The sequence below is a fragment of the Botrytis cinerea genome, chromosome 2 (assembly GCF_000143535.2).
Source record: "Botrytis cinerea B05.10 chromosome 2, complete sequence".
Lineage (NCBI taxonomy): Eukaryota > Fungi > Ascomycota > Leotiomycetes > Helotiales > Sclerotiniaceae > Botrytis > Botrytis cinerea.
This window is the reverse complement of record NC_037311.1, coordinates 2767200-2790840: the sequence shown is the minus strand read 5'-3', so window position 1 is coordinate 2790840 and position 23641 is coordinate 2767200. Positions and strand designations below refer to the sequence as shown.

Sequence of the window (23641 nt, the reverse complement as noted above, 5' to 3'; positions counted from 1 at the left end):
TAGTCAATTGCCCCATTGAAGAAAACGAAATCTCAAACCACGAAACAAAACTTCTCAGTCATGTTTTATCAACGCAACGAAAAAAATCCTTGGAAAATATGGGTAGTGGCATGTCATCAGACCGGCACCCGTTGAGATTGTTGGACCTGGTGTTCTATAATAGCGGAATCACTCATATGCTCTCTATTACTGATGGTAAATCTGGAATATTAAGCCTCTATTTTATGATAAGTTTAAGAAAAAGGTAGAACTCTTTTCAACAGAAAGCGTGATCTCGTTTTTGTTGGTTCGAAGCAACTAAAATTGGGATTGATAAGGATGGATGAGAAGTTTGTAAATTTGATTAGCCGCATAACGATCAGTTCAATGTTCGAACATTCTAAGCGCTTGGTTTCTTCGTGAAGCGTTACTTTCATCTTATCAAATAATTCAAGTGAATTACGATGTTCAAACAATTCGAAGAACTTTTTCAAACACAAAGTCCGTTCTTTCAACCTTTTTAATTCTGAAATCGATGTCTCCTTGCTATCTACTAGAGATATTTTGCTCCTTCTCTCCTACCAGTTTTTTGAAAAGGGAAATGAAGGGGGGAATAGATTTCTTTCCTATTTTAAATAGGAAAGATCGTTTAAGTACCAAGTCAAGTTTTGAACTGAAATACTGTCTGTTTATTTTCTACACAAGTTTGTGGAACTTGGGTTTCAAATTCTTCCAAGCCTCAAGTATTCAAAAGATATCAACATCAGATTTTTGGAAATACAAAACTCAGGATCTCCTCATCTTCCGCCTTCTCTTGAGTCCTTTACCAATTTTAATTCTCCTAGAATATTGCTCATTTCTCTATGATAGAGCTATCCTTTTCTCTTTTCAGTTCGAGATCCGGAGGAAAGGGAGATTCCGGATGCTGATTTTGTTGCGGTACGAGTGAATATATGCACGTTAGTACAATAGCGCTAGCACACAAGCATATTACATATAGCTGTCGTAGCTCTAAACCTAGAATAAGATAACCAATACAATACATTTTACCACACCTATTATGAAGACGTCATAATCACTACTGAGATGATAAAAATAGATTTGTTTTTGGAATATGAAATAGATACTTAGTAAAAAGCTCATCGGTTCTGAAATCGCTGTTGTTGGTTCTATTCTAGGCATTCAATTGATGGGTTTCTAAAGGGTATATAAACTAGCTCAGACACTTGTTTCATATGCTGAAGATCTTGAACTGTTGATAAAAGAATGAATGAGAAATGTGAAAAAAAAATGGAAAAAGGTGAATGATGTAAAAGTGTATGCCGGGATTGAACTTTACTCAAGTGACTACTGGAGTTTTAGTGTACTTAATTTGTCTTCACTCCTTTCTCCCATCTCTTTGCCCTCTATCTAATTTTCAGCTTCATGCTCTGTTTCTAACCTTTACCTATTGAAGGCTCAATGTGTAACACTAAAATATCAAATAGAGGACAGGCAAGCTAGTAGCCTCCAGCACATCAAAAACACAAGATATGGGATCAAGGAAGAGAAACATTTTAAACTTGGTTTAAAGATTTATATTTATCTCCCCGCATTCCAAACCATGGTACCTTATTAGAAACCTACCCATACTATAGACTAAACCCACCATAAAAACCCACAAAATATAGTCATAAACCCATTATCCCATTTTAAGTCATGTATTTACACAACAGCCTATTGGATAAATCAAATTTTTCGATCTTCAAACTCAAAATTCCACTCGAGCAATCAATTCAAAACCCTTACTTTGCGCCTCTCTATCCTATCAAATACATACCAGTTCTTTCCAATATCAATTACGTTCCCATAAACGTCGTATCTCCAGCCCTTGACATCATATCGTCACTCGTACCATTGTAATACAAGGATACTGGTTCCGTCGGGTACTACTACTACTACTACTACTACTACTACTACTACTACCCCACCAGTACTACTTATTAGTATGTCGCATCTCTCGCTTCCATTATCCACCTCTCTATTTCCCTACCTCAAACAATACTTATCAAACCTTCCGTCTTATTTCTCGTTATACAGAGTGTGTATCTCGAATGACGATGGACTAATTGAACAGCTTGAGTAGTGAAATTGAAGAGAAGAGAAGAGGAAATTTATATAGTGATCCTATTTTTCTCCTCAATTGAGAATAAAAATGTCAACCCCACTTTTTGATGATGTTTGTGCAAGCATTAAGTTAGTCTTTAACACAATGAACGGGGAAAACTCAATATTTCTCTAATAAACTTCATCAGAAATCATAAATCTCTTCCTCCGCAGCCTCATTCTCACGGGTCTCTCTTTCGGTTCCACCATGAATGAACTCGCCACCTCCGACGAAGATGAGAAATCACCAATGACTCTACCCCTCTCTTCCCCAATCTCGACGTCTTGATCCAAATCTCCCAGGAATCTTCTCCCGTTAACTTCAACACATCTCCGAAATACACTCTCAAATCGCCTCCGTCACTCACGGCGCCCGTTCTCCCCGCGCCTACACCGATATCTTCTATCTTTCCGTTATTCGGTTTACTACGTGTAGGTCCTGGAGCGGGATCTACAATGTAAATTTCTGTCTGGCGACGCAGGGTATCGATTAAATTATCACGTATGATGTCGAACAGACGCAGGTTCAGTTTCGGAATCATGGGGGTGTGATGAGGCGATTTTGGGGTATGCGAAGGGGGGTGCAAGGGGAGTTATTGAGTGCGCCGGGGATGAACTCGATTGGTATTTAGGCTGAGGATTGTGAGAGTTGGGGAGAAAGTGGTATCTTCACGAGGATTCGGGCATGCTGTTAATGGTAGGACTCTCAAATCCTTATTCTTTGCTTTTGCGAGATCGCATCATATACTCTGACCTACATCTCTGTCCATGACAATAAGCGAGTATAGAAACTCATAAATTTTCTTTCTCTTGTTCCAAGAATATCAGAAAGAAACAAGCAAGAACATACTATTGTTGATTTATTTTCGTGCGAATGGCTTTACAGGTAAATATCCTACATCAAGACAAAAGAAATTCTTCATCATAATTATCATTCGCCGAAACTATGTATTGCAACTGCATGATATAGAATAACACATCCTTTTACAGCTCAACTCTTTTCACACGTCTTAATCATTCATCACACCGCTAGTTCATCTATAATTGAAATTCCTACTCTCTTTCTCTCTCCCTCTCTCTCCCTCTCTCCCTCTCTCTCCCTCTCTCTCCCTCTCTCTCCCTCTCTCTTCTCCTCTGTCCTTTTAATCTCCCAATCCAAGCGAAACAAAAAACGATTATCCCCACATATTAACATTAATTAACTCTCACACTTTCCTAATAAAATTTATTCTATAGAAGAAGAATCAATAACAAGCCTCTCATTAACTTCCTCTCTAAATACCACACCATAAGTTTTACTCCTGGAATATACATCGAGAGGATACAAAGTTTTCAATCTCAGAATTCTCATTCTCGTCAAACAAAAGCTCTGCCTACTACCAATTTTCGAAAAGTTCTTTCTTTATATATACACACACTCATATACATAACACCTCAATCCTTTTACATCCCTCTCGACATCTCCAAAAACAGACAAAATAATAACACACATACTAATTTTCAAGAACATGAACAAGACCATAACAAGAGCCCAAAAATACACGTAATCCAAGTTGTACCAAGAGGAAGATTGGAATGAATTGACGAATCAATCAATAAATAAACCAGGATTCCAGTAAATAAAAGAGAATAGAATTGAATATTACATATACCAATGTATTTGTCTTCCCGCTCTTCAATCACGATATATATCCTCATGCACTCAAAAACCATCCTACGCCGATCAATCAATCAATCAATCAATCAATTAAAATTCATTAAAATTTCAATCTGTTGTATATATGAGTAATAAACATGTACATCCTCTCTTCCCTTTCCTTCCCTCAGCGCAATCGTCATCGCAAAAACAAACAGGTACACTCTGTTTGTAAAGCACTAGGTCATACATACTATGATACAGATAGTACTGTGAAATTTTCAGACTCTAGATACTTATTTATCTAGTATACTTGGGGTACTTTTACTTTTATCTTGAAACTCGGAATACTTTGTAATTAGTATGTATTTCTCGTGATGAGTACTTTTTTTTTTCTTCTTTTCTTTTCTTTTCTTTGATATCATGATCTCCTTCTCTTCTCCTCTCTCCTCTCCATTCCACGCCTCTTCTTTCCTCACAATTCAAAATCCTTCATCATTTATCCATCTACCACCACACCATCCATTTTCTCTCTCATCCCTCATAAATCACCAGACCGAAAAAAAATTAAAAAAAATTTGAAATCCAATCCAATCCAATCCAATCCAATCCACAAGTTCTCCCTCCCTCCATCCCTTCTAAAAATCATTCCAAGATCTAAGCTCTAAAATCTCACAAAGCTACCTATCCACCCACCTATCGGATACACACATTCTTTCTCAACTCAATCCAAGCCAAGCCAAGCCGCTATTTATGCAGGTACCCCTCCCTTTAACCGGATACCCCCCCCCCCCCCCTTAACCCGGATAAAGCAAGCAAGCAAGCAAGCAAGCAAGCAAGCGCTAGCTAAAAGAAGCGAGTGAGTGAGTAGATTATACATACAGTATATAATTATGATTATGATTACGCGTTGTAGGCTTACTTACTTACTTACTTGTGACTGATTATGTATAATTATAAATAAGAAAGTAGAAAGACAGATAGATAATAGAACTTTATATAAGAAAAGAGAGAAAAAAAAAAGAAAAGAAAAGAAAGAAAGATATCGATAAGTAGGTATTTAGATATTATATATATATAGTTAAAAGAAGCTTTAATATATATTATTATTTAATTTTCGCGACTTTTGACTTATAACTTTAGAACTTTTATTTGATGTCTATGAAAAGAATGAGAATGAGAATGAGAATGAGAAAGAGAATAAGAGATATTGAAAAGAATGAGAATGAGAATGAGAAAGAGAATAAGAGATATTGAAAAGAATGAGAATGAGAATGAGAAAAAGAATAAGAGATATTGATTATAAATAAAAAGAAGTGAATTTAGATATACTATACTACACTATACTACACTATACTACACTATACTACACTATACTACACTATACTACACTACACTTATCTATACTTACTTATTCTTCCTTATATCTTATACTGAACACGAGATAGACAGATCGATTTTATTTCACATTATCATATCGCACAATTTACTCATATGCTCATCGACGCACAAGTTACTCTGAGATACGATACGATACAACACTAATACGCGTAAGCAAAACACAAATCACGAGGTAAGATGAAAAGTCGGTACGATTTCGGGACCGAGATTACGAGGATGGTGAAGGGAGGGAGGTGGTTCTGCCGGATACGATGGATCGACGGTTCGGATGAGATGGGGTTGGGGTTGGGGTCGGGATGGAGGATTGGCGTGTTGTATTATTGTATTAGTGTTAGTATTGGTATTATTAGGGTTGTAAGTTAGTTAGTAACTATGAGTATGAGTATGAGTACGAGGATGGGGGATAGAGGATAGAGGATAGAGGACTAGGTGGGTGTGCGGATATGGGATGGGATGGGATGGGATGGGATGGTGAAAGAGCCGGATGGATAAATGAGATGGAATCCGGGGAGAGATAATTCGAAATTGGGGTTTGCACGATGTGGAAGGTGTGAGTGAAGCTTAAGGAGGACGAGAGATGAATGAATATAATGGGGAAATAGGTGAGTGAGTGAGTGAGTGAGTAAGTGGATGTTTTCAATCAAGATTACCTCTTTTTTTTCATTTGTATGTATGTATGTATGTATATATACTTGTATACTTATGTACCTTTATTATAATACCGAGTTATATATATATATATATAACCAAGTTAGAGATACACATATATACAACTACTCACAACACGAATTCAATTACGCAACTCAGAGATCGACAGAATTGCAGATACGGATACGAAGTATATATACATAACTTATAAGTATGATAACTCGTGTGTAAATCGATTATAATAAATATACATTAACTGAATATTGTATCGATTGATTGAATCTCGCATCTGTATCTATTCATTCCCAGTAGTGATTTATTGTAGAAGAGAGAGAGAGAGAGAGAGGATAATTGGTTTACTCAACTTATTGTACTTTTTCATTAACTAGTCTAGACAGTCAATAAGAATGATGATGATGATGATGATGATGATGATGATAAGGTTAGTTACTTACATGACATTACTAATAACATAACTAATAACTACTTGTTATTACTCATTTATCATAATCAATCTACCTATTCATCAGTGTATCGATCCATCCATCTATCAATTATTATACACATCTACCTACATACACACAACATCATACCACCACACAGTAAAATACCAGACGGATATGATGTGGGGTAACACATATGAATAATCACAACCATCTTCGCTCTTCGGAGAAGAATAAAAGCGGCCGAAGATGAGTAATTATTATTACTGTGCACACACCCACACACACACATACACACACACACCCACCAGCAAAACCAAAACCAAAACCAAAACCAAAACCAAAACCATGCATGTTTTTGAACTCTTCAATTTCGGCCGGTTGTTTCTTTGTCGATGAGCTTAGCTTAGCTTAGCTTAGCTTGGCTGGGATGTAGATAGATAGATAGATAGATGGTTATTAGTTATTTGGTCAGTCAGTCAGTAGTACTACTCGAGCTACTCACGTGGTGTGTGAGAATTCAGGGGGAGGGAGAGGGGGGTGGAATTTTTCAATCTTTGACTTTTGAATTTTTGAATCTTTTAAATCTTTTAATCATCTGTGATCTTCAATCTCCGATGGCTGTGTTACGTAATGTCATCTGCAATTAATGAGAGAGGAGGAGGGAGTGGTGGGTGCACGGGATGGGATGGGATGGGATGAGCCGTTCTTCAATTATTATGCATAAGTTAAGGGGATGCTGGTCGGGTCTTGGTGTGAATAAGGGTGTGGCTCTTGGTTCTTGGTTCTTGGTTCTTGGATAGGGGTTTGGGATTTTTGAGTTTGGTTTGAGGTTTGGGGCTGGGAAGTTGGGAAGTTGGGAGTTGGAGTGAGGGATGAACTGAACGGGAGACTGGGAGATGGGGAGATGGAGATGTGGTGATGGGTGATGGGTGATGGGTGATGGGATTGATAGATGGATGGATGGATGGATAGATGGATGGATGGATGTGTAGAGAGGGAGAAAGATGCAAAAAGTAAAAAAGTATACTTTGTGTGCTGAAACAGACATTCTAGATGTTACTTATATAAATAGATATTCTCGAACCTTTCTCTACATGGCTCCGTCTTCTTCAACCCCAATGACTGACCCCACACCACCCTCACACACACACTCTCACGTGATACGATGTAGGTACGCCCAAATGAAAGACAAACTTCCCTCTCCCTTCCACAAAAAAAGAAGAAAAAAAGTTGGAGAATATCCCTGGCATGGCCTGGCCTGACACCAATCCAATTCCCTTTCAAGTATAACGTTAGTAATAAGTAACTAAGTAACTAAGTATCCTCCTGTGCAAACCCACTTTAATCACGTTTGACAGCGAACGGCGTGTACCTTCATATTTGTCCGTCTCTTTTCTTTTCTCTTCTTGTTCCTTTCATTCGATCGGCGATTAGATGTGTCCGTCTTTCCTGCTTCACCTCCTTCAATTGAATTGCGCTCCGACCCGATTTCATCATCTTATCTATCGCATCGTGTGAGAGCTAGAGGGATTTAGCATCGGTACTCGTATTATTAGTCGAGATGTGGTTAGTTGGGGAGGGTAGATACTAGACAGGTAGGAAAGTATGAATTGATGTTTCGGAATGTTAGTTGAGCGCCTAGAATTAGAATTGGACCTCCAAGCGCTACAATTAAAGCATGTTTCATAAAAGCTCCAAGAACAAGAGAAGAAAAGAAGCAAAATGAAGGCTTCTGAAGATTGGAATCGCTTTGATTGAGTGACGCTCCGCTGGCCCTCCGGGGGCTACTGCCGTAGGGGCAGACTAAGGGGAAAGAAAGTATTGGAAAAGGAAATCCTTCGATATCTTCAACATTTCGAGCGCAGCGAGCTATGGGGGTTTGGGGGCTTGCCCCCATCAATACACAGAGACAATCTTCCAAGTGGCCAGTAACCAGCAACCAGCAACCAGTAACCAGTAACCAGTCGAATACCCAGATGAATCGAATGGATGAGATGCACAGAGTACTTGCATGTTCCAAGTCTGCATCCATCCAAGTCCAAGTCCAAAATGTGGATGCCCTCATTTCTTCATCTCTTGGTATTGCGAGAATCGTGCCCTGGAGACGTGGGTATGGGCGAATCAAGAACTTCCAAGTCGGATGTCGGAAGCAATTGTGTGCGCGGAGGTTAACTATAAATATCCATGTCGCTTGGGTGTTTGTCATCGGTCTGTTGATCGTCACGGGATGGATGGGATGGGATGGGATGGGATATGATAATCGCCATGGTCGATTGCTATCTCGCTACGTACCTGGGCATTGGGGGGTGGTCGGAGTGACGGGTAAGCAGTGGCTAGCTAGTTGTGCTGAGTTCACATCTACTTCTACTTCTACTTCTATAGATGTATAGATATATGTCATACGTGCTTCACACATCCTTTCATGTAATTCCCATTCCCATTCCCTCACATCACATCCACTCATAATCTAACCGACAAAGCATCTTCAAATGTCTCCCGACCTCACTCAACTCCATTCAATCATCTACGTGCCAACACCATCCCCTCCCTCCCTCCCTCACATCCCTCCATCTTCCAATGACGTGATGTAAGGAATAGATAGCCACTCCTCGAATGCATCGTCCATCGTACGTAGACCCTAGCCACCCCAGAAGTTAAAACAGAAATAAGAATCCCGGCATTCATTTACCAGACACCTAGAGATACCAAGAGATACCAAGACCTCGCGCGAGCTAATCAACTACCCAGCTAGCTCCTTCCCTACTCGCGACCTCCCTACCTCCCTATCTGGGTACATCTCCATCCGTCACTGCTAGCTCGAGCTTACAGTCTTTGCATTCTCATCCGACGTACATGTCCTCCCGTGGCTGTTCCTTCGCATCAAACCTGTTCATGCAACTTGCCTCACGGAGCTTGCCATCCCTCGACCTTACCGTTTATGCTTGTGATCCGACATGCGTGCGTGTTACATGTTTTTCCTGTGCAGCGCAATCAATGTCCTTGGGCGATTTTCGACTGATCTGGGTTGGTTGGTTGCTTGATTGATTAATCTATTTGATTTGGTTTGATTTGGTTTGATTTGATTTGCTTTAATTACCCAGTAGGTAGACGAGATAGATGCGCATATCCTTACCAAATAAATAGCTACATGCCGGGAAGGGTATATACATACATACATACATACATACATTACCTGTCTCCCGACCTGCCTTCAATCGTACAAACTCCGTTCGTCTCATATTGTGTGGGAGTGCATCGATCCGCTTTTCCTTCTCGACCTTCTCTTCATTTCTTCATGTGTTACCGGGACGGACGTATATAATCAAGACCTAGAGATTGGAGTGGGATCTGGATCCGATTTGACTTGGAGTAGATTGAAACCGAGACTGCTTCTCATTTGATCTTCCATCCGGTTTCGTTTTTTTTTTTTGATTTTGGTTTTGATTTTACCTCGATTCTCCCGTTTCTTCACCTCGCATCTGCTCGGTCTCTCCACGCTCATTTATTCGAAAATCCTACACATTGAGAAATCTGGCTGCACAAGATTCATCTCTCTATCCTTGACGAGGTTACGATACCTGCCTCATTTGCGGCAAACGGTTGGGGGGTACAGATAAAACAGGATAAGAAAGAGTGGCTGGCTTCTTCTTTTATATCGAGATCTAGATCGATATCTTACCCAGGTATCTTCTACCCAGCCAGGTATCTTTCTACCCAGGTCTCTTAGAGATCTACCTACACGGTCTCTTGATTTCCTTCTCGGCCAACTTTTCTTTCCTTTCTTTCTTCACTCATTTATTTGCGCGAAAGAATTCTTTTACAATTGTCGCACTCGAATGCATCGCCGGTCTATGAGGGTGGAGTTTGAGTAATTATAAAGTTTGCAAGGTTACTTTTTACCTATCGTCAAATTATCGTCAGCGTCACAATCATGTCGAACAAGACGGAAAATGTGAAATGGGTTGATGTAAGTGTTATGATATTCGTTCCTTGGATGCTTATTTTTGCAATTGATCTATCACATCACATCATGTCACTCAATCAATTCATCGGTCCATCCATCAGCCAACCAATTAATCAGCCAATCATCTCTAACAAAATCAAACAATAGGGTCTTCGAGGAATCGCATCCCTCCTCGTAGTAGCAACCCATATCGCACGAGCCTTCGATCCCGATCTTTTCCTCCCCAGTTCCGGCGAAGGACTTCGTCCACGTCTCCTCCAGCTTCCCATCTTTCGCATTCTCCCTCAAGGTCGCATTGGGGTCACGATTTTCTCCCTCGTCACAGGATACGTCTGCGCTCTGAAACCCATCCGTCAATGCCGCGCGGGTAATCAAACGGCATGTTTCAATACGATTTCTCGTTCGGCATTTCGACGGGTTCCGCGTCTAGTTTTGCCAACCACAATTGCGACGACGATTATTTGGTTTTTGTGTCAGTTTGGAATTTACAAGGTGGCGAAGAGATCGGATAGTTGGTGGATTGAAGCGACGAGTCCGGATATCACGCCTTATTTTGGGGATGCGGTCAAGAGCTTGCTGTATCATTTGATCACGACGTGGACGAGAGGATGGAATATTTATGATGGGAATCAGTGGACTTTGTTGCCGTTGCTGAAGGGGGCAATGATGGTTTATGTTTTTATGTTGGGGACGGCGGGGATGAAGGCGAGATATAGAATGATGTCGAGTATGGCATTGTTTGTTTATTTTTACGTGGCGAATGATTGTAAGTTTTTTTCTTCAGTTGTGAAATTGACTGATTGGATTACTCCATGATTCTTTACCATTTCACCTTTTCTCTTGGGACATGATTCAAATACTAATTCTCCCTTCAGCTGCGTTCGGAATGCAATTCTTCTTTGGAACATTTCTCTCCGATCTCTCTCAACATCCACCCCACATCGACTGGCTCAAAACCGTTACGTGGCCCCGCTATTACCTCGCCCCCTCACTTATTGTCCTCGGTTTAATCTTCGCTTCGTATCCCGAAGGAAAACCCGAACTTCAAGCCTGGTCGCAATCTCTCTACAATCTCTCTCTCTGGATTTTCCCTCACGATCCTGATGTTCCTCGTTTTTACTCGGGCCTCGGTCTCGATCTGATCGCGCTCGGAATTCACTTCTCTCCGCTGTGTAAAGATTTCCTCGCCAATAAATACTTACTCTGGTTTGGAAAGAATTCGTTTGCGGTTTATTTAATTCATGGCACGCTTTTGAGAACGTCGTTGATTTGGATGTTGTATGGAGTTTCGATGCCCGAGGATTCGGTCAATGAGAAGGGCGAGACTGTGAGGGGGGTGCTTCATATGTGTGGAAGGTTTAGGTGGTATAGTATGTTGTTGGTTTGGTTTGTCACGCTGTATGCGATGGCCAATGCGTGGACGAAGTGGGTGGATCCGTGGTGTGGAAAGGTGACGCAGAGGTGGGAGAGATATGTTTTTGAGGAGGATGGAGCGAGAGAGGTGGTGGTGGATGCGAGGGGGAAGAATGAGGGGGCTGATAAGGGATTGTTAGGGTAAGGGAATGGAGAATTTGGGTTGGTGTATTTCGGAATTTGTATGGTCTTATGTGTGCTATACAGAGCTTTGTTCTTTTTTTCTTCTTTTTTTCTCTTTCTTTTGAGAATCTTTTTTGTTGGGGGGGATTCATGGTATGAATATATGGATGGATGGATGGATGTATATATGTATATAAAGGGTAGTGAGAATATAAGAAGATTAAATATTGATGTATTGGGAAATTGTAGAGATTTGAGTGAGGATTTGCTTTTGTGAATGTGAGTATTGTATTAGGGATTGTTGTATTAGAGATTATTGTATTGGGGATTATTTTACTGGGGATTATTTTATTGGGAATTATTGTATTAGGGTTTGGTATATAAGGGGGAAGAAGGGAGAAGAAGGGGAAATTATTGATGTGGAGAGAAGAGAGGGGAGAGAAGAGAGGGGAGAGAAGAGAGGGGAGAGAAGAGAGGGGAGAGAAGAGAGGGGAGAGAAGAGAGGGGAGAGAAGAGAGGGGAGAGAAGAGAGGGGGTGCGATAGGGAGATGGAATGAATAATATGGGATATACCTAGATGATGGGGGGTATAGATAATTAGGGATATAGATATAGATATAAATGTGAAGATGGGAAAGGAGAGGGAAAGGAGAGAGGATAAGAAAAAAAAAGAGAATGAGGGGAGGGGAGGGGAGGGGAGGGGAGGGGATGGGGTAATAAGTTTGGTCAGTGAGAATGGTATTTGAGATTGAGATTGGGATTGGGGTTGGGGTTGTGGGGTGAGGAGAGGTGAGGTGAGGAGGGGAGGGGAAGAGGGGTATGGATTTGGAGATTTGGAGATTTGGATGGAGGATGGAGGATAGAGGAGGGTGTGATGGGGAGATGGAATGGAATGGAATGGAATGGAATGGATGATATGGTTTGATGTGATATGATGTGAAATATAGATGTAGATTTAATGATGGGAGAGGGAGAGTAGAGGGAAAGGGAAAGAGAAAGAAGAGAATGATGGGAGTGGAAATGGGAGTTGGAGAGATGAGGTTGGGGAGAAGAGAAAAAGAGAGGAGGGAAAAAGAATGTATGGATATTTATACTCTATTGATATTTTTCAAAATCAATAATGGATTTTATTATAGGGATGGGAAAAGAAGGAAAAGAAAAGCAATTGTGGGTTGAGATGAGAGGGAATTGGTTTAGAGGATGGGGTTTAGAGGATTGTAGGTATGAGTATTTGTGTGTGTGCGTGTGTGTGTGTGTGGTTGTAAAGTGGATTTACTAGCGATTATAAGAGGAGAGGATTTTCTGGGAGGGGAAAAAGGGGGGAGGTGTAGGAGTTGGATACTTGGGATTTTGAGATTTTGAGATTTTGAAAGAGATTTCTTTCTTGGAGGTGATTCAGCTGATTGAATATTGAGAAGTTTTTTTTTTGTGAGAATGTTTTTTTGTTTCTGTTTTGATTTGTGATTTATTAACTTACTTATTATGTAAATGACGATTTTATCGTTCAGTTCGAACTTTGAGAATTTTAATTAGTGTTTTCATATTATTATTATTATTATTATTATTATTATTATTATTATTATTATTATTATTATTATTATTATTATTATTATTATTATTATTATTATTATTATTATTATTATTATTATTATAGATTCGTAAAAGCAAATCAAATAGAAATTTACTCTATGTATTATATAATCACATTTATAAAATATCTTCTAATTAGTTATAAATAATATATCAATACCAGAATAAAATTATTTTAATTGATAAAATTATTAAATTATATGAATAGATTAGTATTATTTATAATTAAATCTCGAGCGTAGCGAGGATCGGGGGCTTGGGGGCTGGCCCCCATAAAGATTAAAGAATTAAAATTAAAATTTTATATATCTTAAAAAAAAATAGAAAAAAAGCTACTATGAATTCACAGTCTGTAAAATTCTTTTTCTCCGACGGCTAGTAATTATAGATATTATAAAAAAGTTATAAATAATTTATAAATAATCTGTGGATTATTTATATAAAGCAAATAATTTTCAAACTTTGATAGATAATCTATAGAGCAAATAGGGTTTTTGATAGATAATCTGTGGAACAGATTGTTTGTAGATTATCCACGGGCATAAATAATTTTTGCGCAGTCTAAATATAAATCAGACTTTCGTATCGCTATCGACGATAAGCTTTAACTAACTCCTGCGTATTATATTTCCTAAATTTTGCGATTTTATCGCGCTTTTGGAACACTATAGCAATAATAATGTTGATGGGCGGTATGTCTATAGCGAAATTCGGCTTACAAGACTAAACTTGTATTCAAAAGTCTTCCTAGAGAAGTTCATCTTCCATCGTGTTCATGTGCAATACTCGGACTACTTCGCTTCATTCTACGGGCCTTTACCTTTTGTATTGGCAATACTTTCAGTGGTGCGGAGTGCGATACAAATTTCCATGGCGGCCGAGTTATATGATGGTAGAGGTGAGGAGAAGATTTGTTTACAAGAGCTAGGAATCGTGATATAAGCAGTATTCTCATATCGTTAGTGCCTTATCGAGGTATTAGCTGAAGGTTACGAAACAATGTTATCTATAGTATTAAGTACAATAGTTAAAATTAACTAACCGATGAATCTGCTGTGAATAGATTATAATGCGCAATGTCTTGTAGTGGTTCGTCTCGACGGACTACCACTCGCATTAGCTACAGCTGGAGTATATATATACCAGATAGTAGACAGTTTTGGATGTTACTTACAGATATACAAAGAAAGCTGGGATGAATTAGCTCAGTATTGCGATGAAGCTCAAGAATATGAAAACAAGACTCTATATTCGACTTGGAATCTATCCTTGAAACAAATCGAGGCCCAAGATTCAGAAGCAGCGCAGATGCTGCAGCAATTTAGCATCGAAGTGTAATTGCAAGAAAGCTCGTGATGCAGAAGTATAAGAATTGGCCAATTAGATATATACTTTATTTGTATACATCCGAGTCTTTGATTACAAGATATAAAAAGTTAATTCATACAGAATGAAGCGTATTCAAATATTGGATTATTCAGAAAATTCCATCTCTGACCTAGGCTAAACAACAAACAATTCAAACTGAATCCTCAACTATCTACCAAGTGACTATTTATTTGATTTGAAAACAAGCTCTTCAATGCGAAAGCCATGTGCTCCTCCGATCGCAGCACTTTCTTTTATCATACGAGTAGCAATGGCTGAGCTGACTCCTTTACTCGCAAGCTTCCCCGCTTCATAGGCCAACACGCCAGCAAGGACAAAGTTCTCCACCCCCAAAGCAATAACAAAGATCTGCTGGCTCTCTTTATCCTTGTCATTGACTGCAATTGCATATGTGACAGTGATCAAGAATCCAGTAATTTCAGCGACCCTCCCAAGAATATCCGCTGTCTTATCTGCGCTATCCTCTAACGCCGCCAGCTCATTCGTATGCCATACCGTGCAGAAGAGCTTTGGGATAACAAGGACTGCCTTGATAATGGCAGCAACGCCACGACCATTGGATGCTTGGAGGTTCTTTACTCCTGTCCCTCCCACCTTGCCAAGCTGTGCTTGCACTTTTTTGGAGAACATGAGCGAGACAAGCAACTCTATTCCAGAGACAGCTTCACTGATGTTGCTGACGATCTCGTCTTTGATAGGGTTGGATGGCACAAGCATACTTACACCCGATATTGTCCCGCCGGCTAGAACGTCGAGAATCATCTTTGCAGTAGAAACGGGAGTATCTCCACTTGTGGTCTCTGCTTCAAGAGGAGCAACGAAAGCTGTCAGGACCTTGAGAAGAGCCCCCATACCAATTGCAGCTATTTTGAGACCTGCACCCGTTTTTGAAACTATATTTTCGCCTGTTGTAGACACGGAATTCACCACCCCCTTTAGGGCATTCCAATCTATGGCACCGGTGATGGTTTTGGACTCGCCACTGGTGAATGGTGCTTTACCATGTGTAATCTTGAAGACGATTGTATAGCCTGTTGCCGCGATCCAGGTAAACAGGTCGAGAAATGAGAATCCTTGGTAGCCTAATTTACCGAGGATATCTGAGATTACTGGGATGTAAATTTTCGTATCCAATAACTGAACCAGCGTCGATGCAATGCTCTGGAGCACATTGAGCAAAGCATTAATCACAACCTTTGCACTCCCCATAACACCGTTGACAATGATTCCTACAAGCCGCTTGAGAATGTCTGCGAGTTTCAAAGAGCTAAAGTCCTCGGCCAGAGTTTTGAGCTGCCCAATGACAGCTCCTAAGACCTCGCCCTCACTCGAAATGGCGTCGAGAAGAATAGTAATTAGACTCTTGGCTTCGCTCATGGATGGGCCGTCCCCAATGATAGCAAGCGAGCCAACGTTGTTCGAGAAAGCACTTGATAGTGTTCGGGACAATGATGTCTGGCCTTCATTGGGGTCGGAGCTACTACCTCCAGCGGCAGTCTGATTTCCGGCCTCACCTAACCCAGACCAGTTGTTCTTAGGTCCTTCGATTCCGGCCCAACCTGCTACCTTCTTTTCCATAGCAAGAATCTTATCGTCAATAACCTTCTGAAGCTTTGGGATCTGATCCACCTGATGTTTTAAGAAGAGCAGTGTGAAATGGTGAAAGACATCCTTAGTGTTCTCGATATCATCCCACTCAAGTAGCAATCGGATATAACGCACAGCATCCTCAACCGCACCTGCGACTTTATCGAAAAGCCACACAACTGCCTTCACGCATGCCTCTGCAGTATCAAGCACCGCCTGATATACCAACTTACCCACCTTAACCACGAGATGATACACGTTAGAGGCCGCATCAAAAACCAGCCCTGCAAGCTTTCCTACGCCATTGAGTAAGCCTCGTATAAGGTCGCCGACCGAGGAAGGGATCAAGTCCAAGGGGTTCCACCAAGCAAAGTTAGCTATGTTGTCCTTGGAGAGACGACTTCGTTGGTTGTCGGATCCTGACCCTACAATCTGGTGATTTTGGTTCTGGCGCAGAGATGGAGCTGCAGCACCCGGTATAATTCCAAAGGTTTGACGGCACGAAGCAATCAAGGCAAGACTTTTGGCGATAACGTCTACGTCGTCTGCGTTGGTCCCATTGGGAATGAGCAGGTCCTGCTTCGAGTCGGATCGAATTCCTCCTGCTATGGGATTCCGGTAAACTTTCGCCTTCTTCAGTTCATCGGAAGTTTGAAGCGAAGTGAGCTTTTCGAAGGCAACTTGTGTGGGGTCGATGATAGTTTGGGTCTGGAAGTTATCTAGCGACACAGTGAGGATCGCTGCGCTCATATCGGGTGTTTCTTCGACAATAGTCAACACACCAAGTAGGTCGGTGAGCACCTCGCTAGTCTTCAATGCTTCCAGTACATGATAGATACCATTCACATAGACAGGAGTACGGGAGCTGGCTCGTAGATATACTGTGGACTTGCCAGCATTCTTTCCTGTGGGTGGCTTTGCCCCTGGAGACGACGATATTCGCACAGTCGTAGTCACGGAGGTTATTGGTGTGGAAGGAGTTATGACGTCCTCTCGCGCTGGAATCTGCATCCCATCAGCTCGCCAGAGCTTGCTGACCAATGGATCTTGGGTTAGACGCTGGAAGGTACTATCCTCAAGTGCAGCATATATCGTATTGCCACCGTCAACACGATTGGCGTAAGTGGCGATGTTGGTCGTTTTCCGGAGAATAGGTATTGGAACACTCCAGGAATTGGGGTTCTGCAGGTTCTCGACCTCGCAGGCTACATAAAAGACATCTCCAGCCTCATTACGACCCCAAATAGTTGTGATACCATGACGAACTGTGCCCAGGAGTATCGTGGTCTGGCTGAGAAGGTCATTCGTACAGATCGCGACTGACCTATCTGTCTTACTCATCTGTGCAGCGTTATCAAGCCGGTAAAGTGTATCGTCCACAACGATGTAAACGTCAGTGAAAGCATATCGATCGAGGTCTTTCTCCCAATCATTATGGCGCGCAACGGTGATAGCTGATGGCATCTTCCCACCTCCAGGACACTGAAGGAGGCGCACAGTTGGCGGTACAATATCGCTGTAATCGTTCTCCAATGGTCGAAACTCAAACTGCACGCTAGAACCAGCTCTTCCTAGGGTGTAGAGACCGTCACTGCTGCGATCCTTTGGCTTAGCTGCAAACTTCTGACCAGCAGCTTGTGCTTTCCCATGTGCCTCGCTCACTACCTGCCGCTCCGTCGCCTCCACGGCTTTTGAGAGCTTGATGCGTCCAACGACAGAGAGGTAGCTATCGCTTTCGACATCGAGACCAATTGGATGGATCACCCAGTCGCCGTCGACAATGTGATAGCGCTCGATGTGGGGTTTGCCGTTCTCGGGTCGATTCAGATCAACAACTAAATACTGCCCACCCCCGATCTCTGCAAAGTAGGTGCCAGAAATTGTGATCTTGGTTGTAAGCGCTTGGTGGATTTGACCCGTAGTCGTCTGGTATGTCCCATCGTACTCCAGTTTCTTCCATCCCGGATTATCTACCCATTCGGTGTAGTAGGCACTCTTATGTAAGGCCGTGAAGAGCACGTCGGTGTCAGCTGCACGTACTGCCATCATGAGCCCAATACTTCCGTCAAGCTCACTTTGGGCAACGTCAAACCTCGTCACAACCCCTCCTGGACAGCGGGCAGCCAGGGTAGTAGTTGATAAGTCAGCCACTTGCCACCCGGTAGGCGTATCCGCTTGGCCGCTCTTCTCCAAAAACACTCGCAACACTCCGTCGCTGTCGAGCTCAAAGACCATCCCATGGCCCTCCTCGTTCTGCAGTGCCAAAAATTGCTTTGTCGTTGGCGCCATTTTTCGCATGCCCCCTACGTAATTATGGATATATTCACAAGACCACGCAAGCGAGTCCTTTGGAGCCTCGATTGTTGAGGGCCTCGCTGCCATCTTCAACAGGCGCTGCTGAGGCTGTGACCACTGAGATTGCACCGCCTGACCTGAGGGCGATAAGTAGTTGATATCGCACACCAGGTCTTGGTAGACCGAAAAGAGAGGCTTGGTGAATGCAAAGGTCTGAGCAGCTGGGAAGATGAAATTATTGACGCTCCCGACATTCAAAACGGGTGTAAAAGGATATAACTGTGCAAGAACCCCGTTCCTCCACCCCCTTACATTGTCGTGTGTGTCTTCCAGGTGATCATGCTTATCATTTATGACTTGATCATAATTGGATTGTGTGTAGAGCTCCCCTTTAGAGTCGACAGATATGCTTAGCGACTCGGTTGATTCAGACCAAATAAAGTAGCCAGCTCCTACACTCCCCCACACCGAGAAATCCGTCCAGAATTTGCTAACGTGCTTTACTTCTATTATATTGTCGTAGAAAGAAACATCGCAAGTATATGAGCTGTCAAAATAGAGTCTGGAGTCATCAAGGTCAGCTCTGCCCTTATAGTCGTAGGAAACTTGAATAACTGTCCTCCCATTGTCTGTAACAATAGCGGAATCCGGTTCTTGAAATGGCGCTACAGGAACGCCATATCCACCATTGCTCCAATAGGGCTGTATCCTGACGCAGAATCTCCGCAGTGAGTTGTCTGATATTTTCGGATCGAGCAACTGTTTCAAGAAATACTTGGCGATAGTGTTCCGGTTGATCGCAACAACACCGTGCTTGAGAGAGACTTCGTTCTCCGTCACCCAGTTCCAATTAAAGGAATTGGTGCTGGGAGGACCTGCTCCTGGTTTGGTTGTGCAGAGGTAGTCCAGCGTAGCTGCCGCCTTTTGGAGCTTGGTCGGATTTTGAATCACAGACCCATTGCTATCCTTCAGTTTGCTAATCTGTCGCTCGAATGCGGTCATCTGCAGGTCCGATGCATCCTTGGTTTGAACAACAGCTGTAACGGTGACGAGTGGCTCGCCTTGAGATTTGGCAATCTTCTCGTAGCCATCCTTATATGCTGAGACCGCCGCCTTTTGAGCAGCCGACCCGGTCGGTAACACTTCCTCGCCGCTTTTCAAATATTTGAGTGCCGAACTAGGTGAGAGAACGGTTTGATTGAGGTCAAAATATAGCTGCTCCAAACTATATGCTGTTCCAGAGATATTGTTCAATTGTCTCATAAGTTTGTCTCTCTCGTCGGGGTGATTTTTGAAGTAAGGCGTATCGAGCTCGTCGCTTAGAGCACTTATCGTAAGATTGACATCAGCCTCAACAAACCAAGCATCATCGTCACCCTCATCAGCCTGTGTCCATCGGGTCCATTTGCCAGCCCTTACATGGGCGTTGTCTTCAACAACAATGACATCCTCAAACAGAAGCTTGAACTTAACTCTCTCAATCCCACTATCAAAGTTGACAATGGCAAAGTTCCTGAAGTCCCGCCCACTCAAACAACTAGGAATGCCGGGTTGAACCATAACCCCATATGAGAAGCCTTTGTCATGAAGAAGCTGGATCGTAGGATCGTCTTTAAAAGCCTTGCCTTCCTTGCTTGCGATTTGAAAAGGATCAACGTTGTTCGTTATCTTGAGTACATCTTCCCACTCCATCAAATACTCCACTCCCTCGTCAGTGAAGAATCTACAGAACCTCAACGCCGGTGAATTGCCCACAGTGAGGAATTCTCTGAGGCCTGCATTGATGCTTTCCAGTGACGTTGCCACAGTGAAATCGTATTTCGGGCCGCCATCGTTGTTTTTGAATTGTGACAAGTATGCTTTGTCTGAACCTTGGCCTGGCATTTTGCTCAGTACGGATTTTGCTTAGGAGGTTGGTTTTTGGGGCAGGCTAAGAAAGGTTGGTTTCTTTGTTATGAAGAGACGAATGGCCTGATTGTTGTACTGTACAGTACATACTTACCTCCATATATATGTGCAATATGATTATTTCACACTAAGACCTGTTTAGACCTGCGAATATGCAGCGGATACCTAAAGAAGCTTTGCTTAATCTAAATGTCATGCTCAGCTGGAGGAAGGATAAGTGGCTGAGATACTGACATTCTTCTGATGGACTATCCATGCATGTTGAGATAGGAATTCCAACATTGGGGCTTGGCCTGTTATTCCCCCACGGCCCGTTATAACGGGCCGCCGGCTGCATGCAGAGTTAAGCAGAGGAAAGGCGATGATTTGATGAGGGTGGCACCGTATTGCTTGATGTGATGAGGTGTGCATGTAAGACGGGAAACAGCTCCAAAATATGTCGCTATAGGCACCCATTGTGCTGCTACTTGCTCTCAGTACCTACGGGTACGATAACGAATTACTGTCAAGAATTAATCAGCCAGCCACTTCACGAGTGTATACAGTATACTTTATAAATAGGTAGTTGTATGCGGAGGCAGCTCAATTTTCGAGGAATGGGGTTTTTGAGAGTGCAGAGAAGAGAGACAGTAGACGAATACTTCTAGACCCCTGTGGTGACAGAATCCGCGATTAACAAAGTGGCTGCTTTATCAATCCCAAAAAATATTCAATATTTTTATAATACATTGAAAAAAGCGTTTTTAAAGTATTAATTAAAAAGCTTTTTCTTTTATAAATGATTAGAAATTTTTACTCCAAAAGGATTTAATGAAATTCTTAAATTCTAACTTGAATTCTAATTTAAAATGATCAATACTTTATTTATATTGAATTCAATTAATAATTGAATCAAATATAAATATATAAATTAAAACTAAATAAATAATATATATAAACAACATAATCTATATAATAATATACAATAATAAAACTTCTAATTGAAAAATAAATTAAAAATAAAATAAATAAATAATCTATCTTTCATTCTCTTCTCCTTTAAACTTTCAATTGATACCTCTCACCCACATTCTAATTCTTATATTCACTTCTTCTCTCCTTCTAATTCTTACACTTACTTCCCTTCTATTCATTTTTCCTACAATTCTAATATCAATCCTAAAATCTTTAAAACCCTTCAAAACCCCTATTTTCTTTTTTTCTATTAAAAATCAATATTAAACGAATCTCAATTTATATTGATTTCATTTGTTATTAATAAATTAACTATATCATTAATAACAAATTAAATATATTATAAATATAATATACATATAAAAATTTGTATAAGAATTTATATTGAATTTCTTTTTATCGAAAGTATTAACTTTACTACCACAGGGGATAAGTGTTACGGGAGCTGCCTCTAGGGTCACGTGGAAGTGTCTAGAGATCTCTCGAGATGGTTTAAACTAGACTTCAAATAGGAATTCGATAAGATTGTAACTAATTGCAATTCTCGTAACTATAATAATAAAACTAATGATTATTATCTTAAGCACAAAGCTCTACATTATAATGAAACCCATTCCCTTATATAGATCTTCGTTTTATTTGGATAGCTGGGATAGCTGGTCGCTTCTAAAGCGCTGTTGTTTTTGAGCTATCTATTATGGAATACTAATCCCGTGATTTTTGGTATCCTAGTTTATTGTTTTGTTCTAAAACTAATTTCTTGGGATCTTATTAATATAACTTCGCGAAAAGTTTGTAAAGTTATATTTAGTATTTTTTAGGATCTATTATCCTAAAAACTGTATTCTAAGATTCTAGAATATCCTATAACTAATACTATATATATACCTAAGGCTTTTCTTAGATATCTAATATCCTTTGATATACTATAGCTGAATCATTAAGGCCTATAATACTATTATAATCTATACATTGATAATTCTATAATCTATTACTAATCCGTTATAATATTATCCCCTTCTTAGTTTAGCATTTATCCCAAGCATTTATATTAATACATCTTCTTTTTTGTATATCTAATAATTATAGTATTTCTTCTTTTCTTTATTATATCTCCTTTAAATACTAATAAAAGAAAAGAACAAATCCGTTTTGCTTGTTTTATTGAATAGAAAGATTTCGAAATGCCTTTATATTTATTATACAAACATACTAATTGTAAATATATTATTTTGTTTTCTGATTTTTTGTGGTGTAGTGAATACATTTGTAATAGTAAAAAATGTAATATTCAAGATTCATTTGAAAATGATTGGGAAAGTTTATCCCAACAAAAGGAGAGATTGAATTAAGAAGAAGAAAAGGCTATAACTAAAATTTTGCAATTACAAAAGCAGAAATGTTTTTTATTGAAATGTGAATCTGAAATGCTTTATTATAGTTTATAAATTCTCGATAAATTAATGAAGGTGGAGGAAAAGGAAAGATTAGAAAAGAAAAAGATTGAAAAGAAGTGTGTTAAGGAAAAAACAGCAAATATTGATATTATATCTATTTCTATTAATTCTTCTTCCTTCGATTTCTTTGATCCTTTTTTGCTTGAATTGTTCGAAGTGGATCTTGAGGCTTTATTAGTAAATATGGGTATTTCAGGTGGAATGTTTGTAGCTTTTTAGGGTAACTAAGATCCTTTTTGAATTCCTATATATTTTCTAAATATAGATAGTTTAATCATTTGATTAAATACTTGATCTTGTTTCTGACATATTTGTAGTCTAATATTGTTTCGATATTGTATATGGCGTTTGAATTGATTAGTTCAATTTTTGTAAATGGCGCATTTGGCATTCCTGATGGTACTGATTTGAATAAGGATATATAGAATATTAGGTGGATATTTATTATATCTAATAATTTCAATCAATAATTAACCATTCCTATTATTTTATCAATCTTAAATAGTTCTAGTTTTCTGTAATCGAATTTATTACTTAATCTTTTGATTTCAATGTTTCGTTGTAGCAAATAAACTTTATTCTTTTCTTTAAGTATAGATTCTATATTACATTTCATATTATAATACACTACTGTTCTAAAAGATATGAATCTTAAATCAAGAGCTAGTTGCTTTTGGAGATCTTTCAGCTATTCAACTTGTACTAT

At 40.2% G+C, this 23641-nt stretch overlaps 2 protein-coding genes across 2 annotated transcripts; one reads left to right on the top strand and one right to left on the bottom strand.

The window, feature by feature from the left end:
- Positions 1-9457: 9457 nt before the first annotated feature.
- BCIN_02g07760 (hypothetical protein) lies at positions 9458-11986 on the top strand. Its single transcript, XM_024691539.1, has 3 exons — positions 9458-10222; positions 10367-10985; positions 11095-11986. Exons 1-3 carry the CDS (start codon positions 10187-10189, stop codon positions 11775-11777), a joined length of 1338 nt encoding a protein of 445 aa, XP_024547310.1. The 5' UTR covers positions 9458-10186; the 3' UTR covers positions 11778-11986.
- Positions 11987-14814: 2828 nt separating this feature from the next.
- Positions 14815-20884, bottom strand: BCIN_02g07750 (hypothetical protein). The gene is made up of 3 exons (XM_024691538.1): positions 20759-20884; positions 20619-20698; positions 14815-20546 (listed from the first exon to the last, which is right to left on the bottom strand). The coding sequence occupies exon 3, from the start codon at positions 20498-20500 to the stop codon at positions 14897-14899; it is 5604 nt and encodes a 1867-aa protein (XP_024547309.1). The 5' UTR covers positions 20501-20546; positions 20619-20698; positions 20759-20884; the 3' UTR covers positions 14815-14896.
- Between the last annotated feature and the right edge of the window lie 2757 nt (positions 20885-23641).

What these genes read in the sequence shown, in the direction of transcription:
- BCIN_02g07750 (XM_024691538.1), bottom strand. Translation starts at nt 20,500, where the DNA reads ATGCCAGGCCAAGGTTCAGACAAAGCATACTTGTCACAATTCAAAAAC.
- BCIN_02g07760 (XM_024691539.1), top strand. Translation starts at nt 10,187, where the DNA reads ATGTCGAACAAGACGGAAAATGTGAAATGGGTTGAT. An exon ending in AAAATGTGAAATGGGTTGAT is followed by an intron (nt 10,223 to 10,366) that starts GTAAGTGTTATG and finishes ATCAAACAATAG; the next exon opens with GGTCTTCGAGGAATCGCATC. An exon ending in TTTTTACGTGGCGAATGATT is followed by an intron (nt 10,986 to 11,094) that starts GTAAGTTTTTTT and finishes TTCTCCCTTCAG; the next exon opens with CTGCGTTCGGAATGCAATTC.